Raw genomic sequence first — 13,771 nt, 5'->3', positions numbered from 1 at the left:
AATAGGATAACGGTGTCCTAGTAAATAAGCTTTCAGGGAGAGGCAGGAAGCTCTGATTTGTAGTGTTTGCCCATTTCTGAGATGTGAATACCCCTATCCACTTCACAAAATTCCTGAATATTTAACAGTCGACTGTCTAGACAGGTGCAAACTGAAGCCAGCACATCACTGAACAGATTTGCTAGGTAACAGTAAGAATGAGTACCAGATTAGTTACATGCATTTGGCCATAGACTAGGTCTAGTGAAGTTCCTTGACAGTATTCCTGGCCCTCAGGAGAAGGCCAGAGACAGTTTAATGAAGCAGTTGGCCAAGTTTAGAATCCAGGAGAATCCAAGTTCTTGGGGGATTCTTGGGGTAGGGGTGGGACAAGAGTTAAAGGAATCCACACTGAGTAGGAACATTGTTGAAGCACACACTGCCTGGGGACCAGAGAATACTCAAAAATTTAATTATAGTTTCTACTGTTACCAGTATAGTGCGTCTTAAGCAAATAGCTAAAGTATATTTTTATTTTTAACTCAATTTAAATGGTGAAGCTTAATTACAATTCTGATAAAGAAAATCTTTCATTTCTAAAGAGAAAAAAACAAGGGTTCATCTATAACTGTATAATGGAAATTCAAGAAATAAAATATACATTGAGAGCAAAACCCTTAGTTCGCAAGTTAACATATTTACTTTTTGAGATTAACTTGAAAAGTTAATAATTTTAAGATTTTTTTAACCCATAGTTTTTAATCTATGATTAAAATGTTTATTATAATTTGTCCACTAATACATTATGGCTGACAGAGTTTTTTCTTCTTTACCTAGAAACTAATTTTCCAGTATGGTGTTGACTATCTTATAAAGAGATGCAGCCTTGATAAAGGTCACTTTTCATAAGTATTTTAATGAGCTGCATCACTTATAAACATTATCTTCCCTTCACTATAATAATTTTTTCTACCTTATAAAAATGTGTAAACCAATAGATTAATATTGGAAGTAAGTAAAAAACCCATAAATGGATATGGAGACTAATAGTATGCCATCTAGGACTTTTTAGAAATCACTAAAATTTAGATGTAGACATTGATCTTGGATTTATTTTATTTTAGATGCAGTTACAGTTAAATCATTTAAAATTACCATTGAGGCAGTTTTAATAAATAATATATCCCATACCAAATTATTTGTGACAATTGTCATTTAGAGAAGTCTGAGGATTCTCTAATTAGTCTATTATGCCAGGTAAATTTTATACTTTAAGGTCATTGTAGTCTTCTCATTCATTTACTCAGTACCACTCTTCGGAAAAACTGAGAGTTAGTGAAACTATAGTTTTTTCCCCTACATTTTATAGAAAACAGATTTCACTTTAACCAGTTTAAGCTGTGGCATCATTGATAATATTAGGTGTGCCAGCCATTATGGCCAAACTTTCTTTACCAAGTGATGCTGCATGGAATAGCTAATTGTCGAACTTCTGCAGAAGTTGGAGAACAGTTCAAATGTACTCTTGTATCACAGAGTCCAATGAAAAGCAAGAGAGATTGTTTTTCCGCTTGGCTGCCAATCGCTGTGCCTCTGATTCCTGTGTTCCTTTCTATATTCGGTTTGAATTGAACATAGAGGTCAATATTTCCTCTTTTTTTCTCCCTACCTCTCCCCTTTATCAACTGTAGGTATTCAGCATGTTTTTGGAAACGCTAGTGGATTTCATACAAGTCCACAAAGATGATCTTCAAGATTGGTTGTTTGTACTGCTGACACAACTACTAAAAAAAATGGGTGCTGATTTGCTTGGATCTGTTCAGGCAAAAGTTCAGAAAGCCCTTGATGTTACAAGGTAATATTTTTTTCATATATTTCAAGTTAACCTGATAATAACTAGGCATATCTAACCCCCATATTAATAGTTCAGATTTCTGAGTCCCTTTGAACAATTTAGACTGCATGGACTCCATTTGAAGATTGTTAATTATGCCCACTCATATCATATATTTAATGCAACATTTTTCCTTAGGTCAAGCCCTGTATTTCTTTTTTAAAAATTGTATTAATATTGGTTGACTAGTTCAAGGTGGTATTTTATCTTAATTGATATATCAGCAGCTGGGCATGGTGGCTCACACCTGTAATCCCAGCAGTTTGGGAGGTTGAGGCAGGCAGATCACTTGAGGTCAGGAGTTCGAGACCAGCCTGGTCAAAATGGTGAAACCGTATCTGTACTAAAAATACAAAAATTAGCCAGATGTGGTGGGAGGCATCTCTAAGCTCAGCTACTCGGGAGGTTGCAGTGAGGTGAGATTGTGCCACTGCACTCCAGCCTGGGCAACAGAGCAAGACTCTGTCTCAAAAGAAAAAGAAAAAAAAAGGTATCGGCAAAGTCAGGTTGAAGATTGAAGATTTTATTTAGTCTACTATAAAAAGTATTTTCTGTGTATTTAAACAATTTTTTTATGCATTTAAATATTCTAAATCTCTTTTCAGAAGGTTTTTGAACCAATGATACAGTTCTACTTTCTTGTGTAGATTGTTGAAATAAGAAACATTTATTTCAAATATCTGTTTACTAGGTTGAGGTGAGTCAGAATTCAGATTTTAGGTGTAGAGAAACATTTCTGAGAATGTTAAGCTTTTTACTGAATACATTTTTCTGATTAAATCTATAGTTGAGGCAAGATAGGCTATTATTTACTGTAGTATTGCTTTTTGTTTGTTTGTTTGTTTGGGACGGAGTTTTGCTCTTGTTGCCCAGGCTGGAGTACAATGGCGCAATCTCAGCTCACCGCAACCTCTGCCTCCCGGGTTCAAGTGATTCTTCTGCCTCAGCCACCCGAGTAGCTGGGATTACAGGCATGCGCCACTATGCCTGGATAATTTTGTATTTTTAGTAGAGACTGGGTTTCTCCATGTTAGTCAGGCTGGTCTTGAGCTCCCGACCTCAGGTGATCTGCCTGCCTCAGCCTCCCAAAGTGCTAGGAATACAAGCATGAGCCACTGCGCCCAGCCTGTAGTGTTGCTTTTAACCCTGTACTGAGTACAAATTCAGATGTTCATATTCTTCTGAGGATGCATTTATTGTACACTATACCAGATAGTTTATACCACATGCAGATACTACTTCATGGATGTTTTTTGGATGACGTTATGTTTGGTATTAAGCATAGTCTTTTGCTGTTACATGCGTACTTGCTAACTAAATTTTTGTTTTGCTTTGCTTTGTTCTTGTTTCAGAGAATCTTTTCCAAATGATCTTCAGTTCAATATTCTAATGAGATTTACAGTTGATCAGACCCAAACACCAAGCTTAAAGGTAAAAATTTGAGATCTTTTGAAGACATTATAAGGAATTGAAATATTTATTGATAAAGTTATGTTGATATTTGTGTTTCTGTCACATGAGAAGCTGTTCAATCAGTGGGTTTTGTTTTTATAAACTTTCAGACAGTCAAGCCAGCACTTCGGGACCAGCTTCACTCTTTTTGGAGCTCCAAGGTTTTATTGTTTTTGTTTTCATTTGCATTATTTCTTTTCTTAACTCTCTGCAGTGTTTGCATCTATATTCAACTACTAACCTTTGTAAGCCTTTTACGCATGCACATATTTGATTTCAAATGTTATGTAAATGCAATGCCAGACTCTTAAGTCTTTTGGAGAAACTTAATGGTGATACACATTTGGAAGGCATCACAATATTGCCATCTAACCCTAAGCTGGTAATGCAAACTCACTCTATAAAGTCTTATCTAATTTTATGTTTGTGATTTCCCATTACCTTTTTTTTTTTTTTTAAGTGTCAGGCATTTTAACAGGTATTTTAGGCAAAATGTCAGTTTTGCCTATGTATTAACTAAACACAAACTTTTAAATTTAACCTCAGTCCCTTTCTTCAATTATCCTTGACTGAAATAGTAAGTTTTTTTCTGATGTATGCATAACATTTGGAATTATAATTAACTTTTTCATTTGTTATATACACACATTTTCCAGTTAATGTGAAAACTAAGTGGATTCCAATTTGTGATTTAAAATGATAATTAAATTTTACATAAAAGAAAAAAATTAATGTACAAGAAGAGCTCCTGAATTCTTTACTAAAGGGTTTTTTTAGTGAGTTTTATTAAATGAGATTAAAGTCAGGGAAATAACAAGCATATGTACTTACACAAGTCCTTTATTTTTCTGCTCTATTCTGCACGAAATATATTTCTACAAGCATTACTGCCCAGGATTGATTTTTCCCTTAAGTTTCTGAATGCAATTGTGCCTCAGAATCACAATTATGTTTCTTATCAGGGTTGACTTTGTAAACCGAAAAGTGTCTGAGACAAGTCTCAATCAATTTAGAGTTTGCCAAGATCGAGAATGCATCCAGGAGAAAGAGACACAAGCTACACTAGGGTCTGTGGCCTGTGTTTTCTTCCAGAGAGGGTTTTGAGGACTTTAATATTTAAAAGAGAAAGAGCCAGCAGAAGGGGAAAGAGGAACAGTCAGGCATTCATCTCGTGTTCAGTAAATCTGATCTTACATAAGAGAAAGTAAACACAGAGTAGAGGAAGAAGTCAAATATGTGTTTGTCTCTGGGTGAGTGGGGGATGATTTCTAGTCTCATCGTTGTCCTCTACCTGTGAAGATAAACTGTTAATTTACGTTGTCAGCATGAGGGAGACCACCTGAAGCGCTGTGTAGCCTTCTGTCTTGCAGCTGTCTGTGTATGAACAAATGGGAGGCAGTTTTTTGGATGACTCAGTTCCCAAGCCTAACTTTTCCCTTTGGCATAGGCCATTTTATTTTCCTTTCACAACTTACACTCAGTATAATGTTGTTTTCTTAGAGCTGCTAGGAGAAAGAGGTTTCATCTGTTTGATTTTGAAAAGTGACCTGCAGAAGAATAATTTACTTGATATTATTAATAAATATTTTTGAACTCAAAATGACCAAGGCATTGTACGTACTAGGTGTTCCTGGGAATATAAAGCTTGTAATTTTATCATTATTAACTATAATATATAATAAACTCTAAACAGTAATAAAAGTTATGATATAGGTACCACCGTGAGTGGTGTTCAGGTGCTACTGAAATGTATGTAGAGTTAACTAGGTGTGGTAGTTCATGCCTATAGTCCTAGCTACTCAGGAGGTGAGGCAAGAGGATTGCATGAACCCAGGAGTTGAGGTTACCGTGAGCTCTAATCACGCCACTGCACTCCAGCCTGGGAGCCTCTTTTTTTTAAGAGACAGAGTGAGACCCTGTCTGTTTAAAAAAAAAAGAAGAAGTAAAGAAAGAAAAAAAGTAGAAAATGTATATAGAGATGTTTCATGGGCCAGTGTAAATGAAGGTCTAAACCAGCTTAAGAAATAAGGGTGAGGCTGGACACAGTGGCTCACACTTGTACTCCCAGCACTTTGGGAGGCTGAGGCATGTGGATCACTTGAGGTCAGGAGTTTGAGACCAGCCTGGCCAACATGAGAAACCCTGTCTCTACTGAAAATACAAAAATTAACCAGGGGTGATGTTGGGCGCCTGTAGTCCCAGCTACTCAGGAGGCTGAGGCAGGAGAATCGCTCGAACCCAAGAGGCGGAGGTTGCAGTGAGCCAAAATCATGCCACTGCATTCTAGCTTGGGAGACAGAGTGAGACTCGGTCTCAGAAAAATAAATACATAAAAATAAGGTGTTGATAGTTGAGTTCAGAGGGAGAATAAGTTGCAGGAGACTTGAGAAAGACAAAGCAAAGATTAAAATGAGATATGCACAAATTAAAATTAACTTTCCTATTGGAAAACATACTGGAAACTGGAATCACAGATTGTTTCTCTAAAAGCCTAAATTATTTATAAAAACGTATTTAATATAGATATATTAGCAAATCCGTGAAGGAAAATCACTTTTTGGCTGGGCATGGTGGCTCAGGCATGTGATCCCAGCACTTTGGGAGGCTGAGGTAGGTGGATCATCTGAGATCAGGAGTTCGTGACCAGGCTGGCCAACATGGTGAAACCACGTCTCTACTAAAAATACAAAAAGTTAGCCAGGCATGGTGGCATGCACCTGTAATCCCAATTACTCGGGAGGCTGAGGCAGGAGAATAGCTTGAACCCAGGAGGTGGAAGTTGCAGTGAGCCGAGTCTTTGCCACTGCCCTCTAGCCTGGATGACAGAGTGAGACTCCATCTCAGAAAAAAAAGAAAATCACTTTTCAGCTCTTACATCAGTGTTTAGAATAGCAGGGAAAAGTTATATTGGAGCCATACCTTGTGCCAAAAATAAAACCAGCTTTCAAGTGGGTGACAGGATTATGTATAAAAAGTTTAACAGATTATAGAAAACCACATGTAACTTGAGTATCAGATCTAGAAAATTTTTTTATCTTTCAGATAAATGATGGACGTTTATATACAATTTTACATCTCTTTTCAGAGTGTAATGTGATTACATGTCAAGAGGAAGCAATGGGGGGAAATGGCAATGCAAAGTGATTTTATTTGAATTAGTAATACTTTAAAGATAAATGTAATTTTTGCTGACCTCTTTTTCTGGGTTTCACAAACAAGTTAAAGAATTTCACATCCTTTAGCAGCTAGATTATTTTTCCTTCTCTGAAAAAGAATGCATGTTTGCTGTATTAAAATTATAAACTAGGTATAACCTTGTAAAATATCCTGATAAATATACATGCTCAAATGATGATATATGTATTGTGGTTATGTTGCCTGTTAGTATAGTAAACACATAACATTCTGTGAAACCCTTGTAAAATTTTGCATGATGATAAATTGCCAAGGCACTGCATTAATTGAATCTCACATAGTGTAAATAAATATATTCAGTTATTGATGGTGGCAAATTATTAACAAAATACATTAATGTTCATTTTTTGATTTAACATAGTCACCTTCCATCTATTAACACTGAGAGAGGATGACATTGCTTCAGGAATTCAGAATATTGGCCAGGGAATGGTGGCTTATACCTGTAATCCCAACACTATGGGAGGCCAAGGTGGGCAGATCACTAGAGCCCAGGAGTTTGAGACTAGCCTGGGCAACATGGCAAAACCCCGTCTCTACAAAAATTTTTTTTTTATTAGCTGGACGTGGTGGTGCATGCCTGTGATCTCAGCTACTCAGGAAGCTGAGGTGGGAGGATCACTTGAGTTGGGATGTCGAGGTTACCAGTGAGCTGAGATCACACCACTGCACTCCACTCTGGGTGACAGGGTGAGACCTTATCTCCAAAAAAAAAAAAAAAATCAGAATATTATGTGCTATCATAATTTAATTGTGCCTAATACTTTAACCAGAAATCTCTTTTCCTGTCTACTACACATTTCTGATGCTAATAGGTTAACTTTTGGTTTTTGCAATGAATTTATTTAAAGTTACAAATATGCCTTTTAATTGACAAGTAAAAATTCTGTATATTTATGGCATATAACATGTTTTGATATATGTATACATTGTGGAATGGCTAAATCAAGTTATTTAACATTTGTATTACCTCATAGGTGTATCTTTTTTTGTGGCGAGAACACATAAAATTCACTCTTTTATCAATTTTCAAATATGCCATATATTGTTCTTAACTGTAGTCACCATGATGTACAGGTCTCTTTTTGTTGTTGCTAATTATTTATCAAGAGAAACTATTTCTTACCCCACGTATTCATAATTCATAGTTCAGAAACACAAGTCAGTTACAAACTTCTAGGTCATTCAGCCTGAAGAAATTCTTTATATTCCATAATTCCCTTTGTACCCTGGAAGATACCAGCCTTTCTCATCTCCTCAAAATCTTTCATGGAATCATAATTTCCATAGAAATCTTCGTATGCCTTCTTTCCTGGTTTAGCTACAGCAAACTTATAAAGAGCTGCTACCCCCAGGGATACAATGAATGCTCCTACAATATGAAATTGCAGACACTTGGCCAGAAGACCGTGCATCTGAGATTTCATCATAGCACTGGGAGTCATAGTAGCTGTCCTTGATAGCTATGTCAGCCTCTACACCAGCATCTTCTGGCTGATGGAGAAATCAAATCTCTTAAACCTATTACTCCTGTCTAACTAAAATGTTGTGCACTTTGACCAACATCTCTCCAGTCCCCTACCCTCCATTTTACTCTCTGTTTCTGTAAATTTGACTTTTTTTTTACATGCTGCATGTAAATGAGATCATACAGTGTTTGTCTTTCTATGTCTGGCTTATTTCATTTAACATATTGTCCTCCAGGTTCATCTTCGTTATCACAAATAACAGAATTTCCTTTATAAGGCTGACTAGTATTCCATTGTGTATATATATACCACATTTTTATTGTCTTTTCAGCCACTGATAGACACTTAAGTTGATTACTTTTTTTTTTCCTGAGGCAGAGTTTCGCTTCTGTTGCCCGGGCTGTAGTGCAGTGGTGCAACCTCAGTTCACCGCAACTCCGCCTCCCAGGTTAAAGCAATCTCCTGCCTCAGCCTCCTGAGTAGCTGGGATTACAGGTGCCCACCACCACGCCTAGCTAATTTTTGTATTTTTAGTATAAACGAGGTTTTACCACGTTGGCCTGGCTGGCCTTGACCTCCTGACATTAAGTGATCTGCCTGCGTCGGCCTCCCAAAGTGCTGGGATTATAGGCGTGAGCCACTGCGCCTGGCTGATTCCATATCTTGGTATTATGAGTAACGCTGCAGTGAACATGGAAGTGCAGATGTCGCTTGAACATTCTGATTTCATGTCCTTTGGGTGTATACCCACTAGAGGAATGCTAGATCATATGGCAGTTCTATTTCTAATTTTTTGAGGAACCTCCATATTATTTTCCATAATGGCAGTACTAATTTACATTTCCACCAGCATTGTGGAAGACTTTCATTTTCTCCACATCATCACCAACACTTATCTTTCATCTTTTTGATAACAGTCATTCTAACAGGTGTGAGGTGAATATCTCAAATTGTGGTATTAGTTTGCCTTTCCCTGATGAATACTGATATTGATCATTTTTCCATACACCTGTTGGCCATTTGTATGTCTTTCTTTGAGAAATGTCTATTCGGATCCTTTGCCCATTTTCTTTGTTTATTTGTTTTCTTGCTATTGAGTCATGTGAGTTTCCTATATATTTTGAATGTTAACCGCTTATCAGATGTATGGTTTACAGTACAATATTTCCCATTTTGTAGTTGTCTCTTCACTCTGTTGATTGTTTCCTTTGCTGTGCAGAAGCTTTTTAGTTTGATGTAGTCTCATTTGTCTATTTTTGCTTTTGTTGACTATGTAGAGTTATAAATACTTCTTAAAATTCATTATGAAAGAAAAATGTAATTTGATCTCTCTTTAACTGGAAGGAGGAAGGGAAAAATGTACACGTGTCAGAACTTTATTTTAATATTTTACTCCCATGAATTTATTCAGTATGGCACTTCCCAGAGACCTTATTTTGCCTGAATGACAAAAATGACATTAAAATCAATAGTAAGGGAAGAAAAAACATTAAAAAAAATTACTTTTAAATTTGACAATTTCTTCTCAAGTTTCAATCGTACATTTAAACCTTCGTTATTGTAAGTCAGCAAATTAGCATTTAATATGTGTTCAGCATCCTTGCTGTGTCCAAGGACTGTATACTGTGTCATGTGCTGTTTCTTAAGTGCACAGGTAGAACATAGTGACTATAGTTAATAACAATGTATACTTGAAAATTGCTAATGAGGGGATGTGGAATGGAGAGCTGTAGGTCAAAGTATACAAAGTTGCAGATCCATAGGATGAATAAGTCTAGAGATCTAACAGACAACATGAAGACCATAGTTCATAATATTGTGTTATATGTGGGATTTTTGCTAAAAGAGTAGATTTTAGGTGCTCTTGCTACACACAAAAGGGGTAACTGAGATAATGGATTCATTCATTTGCTTGACTATAAGAAACATTTCACTGTGTATATGTATATCAAAACTAGTACACATTAAATATATAAAACTTTAAAATTGAATTTATAAAAAGAAAATTGCCAAGAGAATAGATTTTAAGTGTTCTCACCACAAAAAAATAAGTATATGAAGTAATGCATTTATTAATTAGCTCAATTATAGCCATTCCACAGATATATATATTTCAAACATCTGCCTTCCGTGCACCTACACATCAAGAATTACTGGGAGAATAGGCCAGGCACGGTGGCTCATGCCTGTAATCCCAGCACTTCAGGAGACTGAGGTGGGCAGATCATGAGGTCAGGAGTTCGAGACCAGCATGGCCAATAAGGTAAAACCTCGTCTCTGCTAAAAATACAAAAATTAGTTCGGTGTAGCGCCTGTAATCCCAGCTACTTGGGAGGCTGAGGCAGGAGAGCTGTTTGAACCCAGGAGGCGGAGGTTGCAGTGAGCCAAGATCGTACCATTGCACTCCAGCCTGGGCAACAGGGTGAGACTCTGTCTCAAAAAAAAAAAAATATATATATATATATATATATATATATACATATACCCACACAGAACATTTTTATCCACAGAGGTGTTGTCTTTTCTTCAGTGGTACTTGTGTAACTCATTTTTGTGACAGTTCTTTTGGAAGGCAGGTCTAACAACTAGTAGACTCACTAAGGAACCTCATCTCATTGTGTGAGTCTGTGTTTAACAACAACAAAAAAAACTATATTGCCCACTTTGATTGCTCCCTTGATTTGCCATACCTTTTTTTTAAAACACTTTGGTTCATTTTCCCAAAAACAAAATCACAGTGTTAAGACTAGCTCCCTGTGAGGCTGGCCAAGAGTCAGCCATAAGCTCTGACGACTGATTTAAGGAAATGTTTATAATCTTGTCAAGATAGTCTTCAGCAGTTGTTCAAACCTTGGGAATGAAACACCTGGGACCTCGAAGTTCTGATTGTGTGTGAAAAACAAAAGTCATCAACACTGTCATATACTTGTACCTCAGGTAGGTAGGTGATTGTATCACGTGGCTGGGCATGATGGCTCATGCCTGTAATCCCACCTCTTTGGGAGGCCGAGCTGGGAGGATTGCTTGAGGCCAGGAGCTCAAGACCAGCCTGGCCAACATAGTAAGATCCTATCCGTATATAAACAAATAATCATCATCATCACCTGATTATTTTTGAAATGTTCTCTAATGTCTCACAATAACCATCTTTCTGTCCTTTCTCTTTGTGCTTTCCCCTGCAGGTGAAGGTTGCTATCCTTAAATACATAGAAACTCTGGCCAAACAGATGGATCCAGGAGATTTTATAAATTCCAGTGAAACTCGCTTAGCAGTGTCTCGGGTCATCACTTGGACAACAGAACCAAAAAGTTCTGATGTTCGAAAGGTATGTTTTAATATGAGGTTTAGAAGATAAATTGGGGAAAATGTCAGTTATTGTGGATTGCCAGTGAAGTAAGCTAATATTTTCAGCACCTTAGCAATTAGCAGTGAGTTATGAAGAGCTTTTTAAAAAAATCTTTAAAATTGTTTCAAATTTTATCCAATTAATGTGAGTGTAATTTTCAAACCTAGAATCAAAAGTAGCTGCCCTTACAACAATTCTCCCTCTAATTTTATAACCATTCAGAGTATTTCAAATCATTCCCCTTGCATTTACCTATACATTTCAAATAAGAGCTTACACTATTGTTTGATTTATCAATTTTTAGACTTTTTTTAATCTGTTGATAAATGTAGACATTAGGAATATCCGTCTATCTTGGTAAGTGAGGACTTAGCTTTCTCATACTTTCTGTATCCTTTCTTTTTTAAGTATCATAATATTTTCAACATCTCTGCTATACGTGTATGGCTATTACTTTTCACATGCTGAAAAACATAGATTAAACTTATTTTATTTTCTAGAGAGCTCCTTACTAGACATTCCATTGTTTTCTCCAGTTTTGACATGTTTCTCCCCAGGCCTGCTGCACACACGTCTGCCTGCAATTTCTCTTGAGCATCTTCCTGAGACTTATCTTCATCTCTGTTTACTTATTACATCTTTTTTTTTTTTTTTTTTTTGAGACAGAGTCTCGGTTTTTCACCCAGGCTAGAGTGCAGTGGCATGATATTGGCTTACTGCAACCTCCACCTTCCGATTCAAGTGATTCTCATGCCTCAGCCTCCTGAGTAGCTGGGATTACAGGCTAATTTTTGTGTTTTTAATAGAGATGGGGTTTCACCATATTGGACCAAGCTGTTCTCAAACTCCTGTCCTCAAGTGATCTGCCCACCTCGGCCTCCCAAAGTGCTGGGATTACAGATGTGAGCCACTGCACCCAGCCTGTTTCTTGTATCTTGTATTTACTTTCTTTTCTGGTGAATCATTTCCATCAACATTTGCTGCAAAAGGAGTACACATAGGCTGTACGCAGTTGGCTCACGCCTGTAATCTCAACACTAGTAGGCTGAGGCAGGGGGATTGTCTGAGCTCAGGAGCTTGAGACCAACCGGAGCAACATGGTGAAACCCTATCTCTACTAAAAAATATAAAAAAGTGGGCGCAATGGCATGCATCTGTAGCCCTAGCTACCTGGGAGGCTAAGGTGGGAGGATCACTTGAGCCCAGGAGGTCGAGGATGCAATGAGAAAGATCATGCCACTGCACTCCAGCCTGGGTGACAGAGTGAGACCTTATCTAAAAAAAAAAGAAAAGAAAAGAAAAGTACACAGAATATACATTTTTTGTGATCTTTATTTCCAGTGATGAGCACTGCACCCAACAACAGAAGAATATTCTCAAGTACACTTGGAACATTCTGCATGCTAGGCCATGAAACAAATCTCAATAATTAAAATGATAGAACTAGTACACAGTATGTTCTCTGACCACAATAGAATGAAATTAGAGTCAATAATAGAAAGGAGTTTGGAAAATCGACAGACAGCTCACTCTTAAGTTATCAGTGGGCCAAAGAGGAAATCAAAAGAGAAATAAGAAAATTCACTGAGAAATACATTGAGATGAGTGAAAATGAGGACATGGCATACCAAAATGTATGGGATAAAGCTAAAGCAGTAGTTCTAGAGAAATTTGTCACTCTTAATACCTACAATAAAAAGATAGCTCTCAAATCAGTAATCCAGTTCACCACCATAACACACTGGAAAAAGAAAAGCATACTAAACCTGAAGATAGCAAAAGGGAGGATATAATCAAGATAAAAGCAAAAGTTAATGAAATAGAGACTGGGAAAACCAGTGAAACCAAAAGCTGGTTCTTTGGAAAGATCAACGAAATTGACAAACCTTTAACTAAACATATCAGGGTAAAAAGAGAAAACATTCAAATTACTAGAATTATAAATGTACTGGGTGTGGTGACTCACACCTGTAATCCTAACACCTGGATGTGGTGTCTCACACCTGTAATCCCAAGGTGGGAGGATCACTTGAGGCTGGGAGTCTGAGACCACCCTGAGCAATATGACAAGACCTCATCTATGCAAAAAAATTCAAAATTAGGTAGATATAGTGGTGCATGCCTATAGTCCTAGATACTCAAAAGACTGAAGCAGGAAGATCACTTGAGCCAAGGAGTTCAAGGGTGCAGTGAGCTATGATCATGCTGCTGCACTCCAGCCTAGATGATAGTGAGACTCCAACTCAAAAAACAAACAAACAAAAAAAAACCGTAGTCGTTATCTATTGTAGTAGGAAATCACTAGAAAATGTCTCAAGCTGATAATGAAGAAATAATTGTATAAGCCTGTCAATCTATCAGTAAAAACAAGCGTTACAAAAGAGGACTCTGGAAAGCTGAAAAAGGGAATTAAGATTTATAAAATGATGGTCAGG

The 13,771-nt window shown here is 37.1% G+C and overlaps 1 protein-coding gene across 6 annotated transcripts in view; it reads left to right on the top strand.

Annotated features, from left to right (window-relative positions):
- The window catches only part of CLASP2 (cytoplasmic linker associated protein 2), a 233,029-nt gene that overhangs the window by 150,687 nt on the left and 68,571 nt on the right, over positions 1-13,771 (top strand). For all 6 annotated transcript variants that reach the window (XM_023214684.2, XM_023214682.2, XM_023214679.2 and 3 more), the window contains 3 exons: positions 1,671-1,834; positions 3,226-3,304; positions 11,172-11,315. In XM_023214684.2, the coding sequence (XP_023070452.1) occupies positions 1,671-1,834; positions 3,226-3,304; positions 11,172-11,315 (387 nt within the window). The remainder of the gene's footprint in view (positions 1-1,670; positions 1,835-3,225; positions 3,305-11,171; positions 11,316-13,771) is intronic.

This window comes from Piliocolobus tephrosceles, chromosome 2 (assembly GCF_002776525.5).
Source record: "Piliocolobus tephrosceles isolate RC106 chromosome 2, ASM277652v3, whole genome shotgun sequence".
Lineage (NCBI taxonomy): Eukaryota > Metazoa > Chordata > Mammalia > Primates > Cercopithecidae > Piliocolobus > Piliocolobus tephrosceles.
The sequence above is the reverse complement of the archived record's forward strand: the minus strand, read 5'-3'. Positions and strand labels throughout refer to the sequence as shown.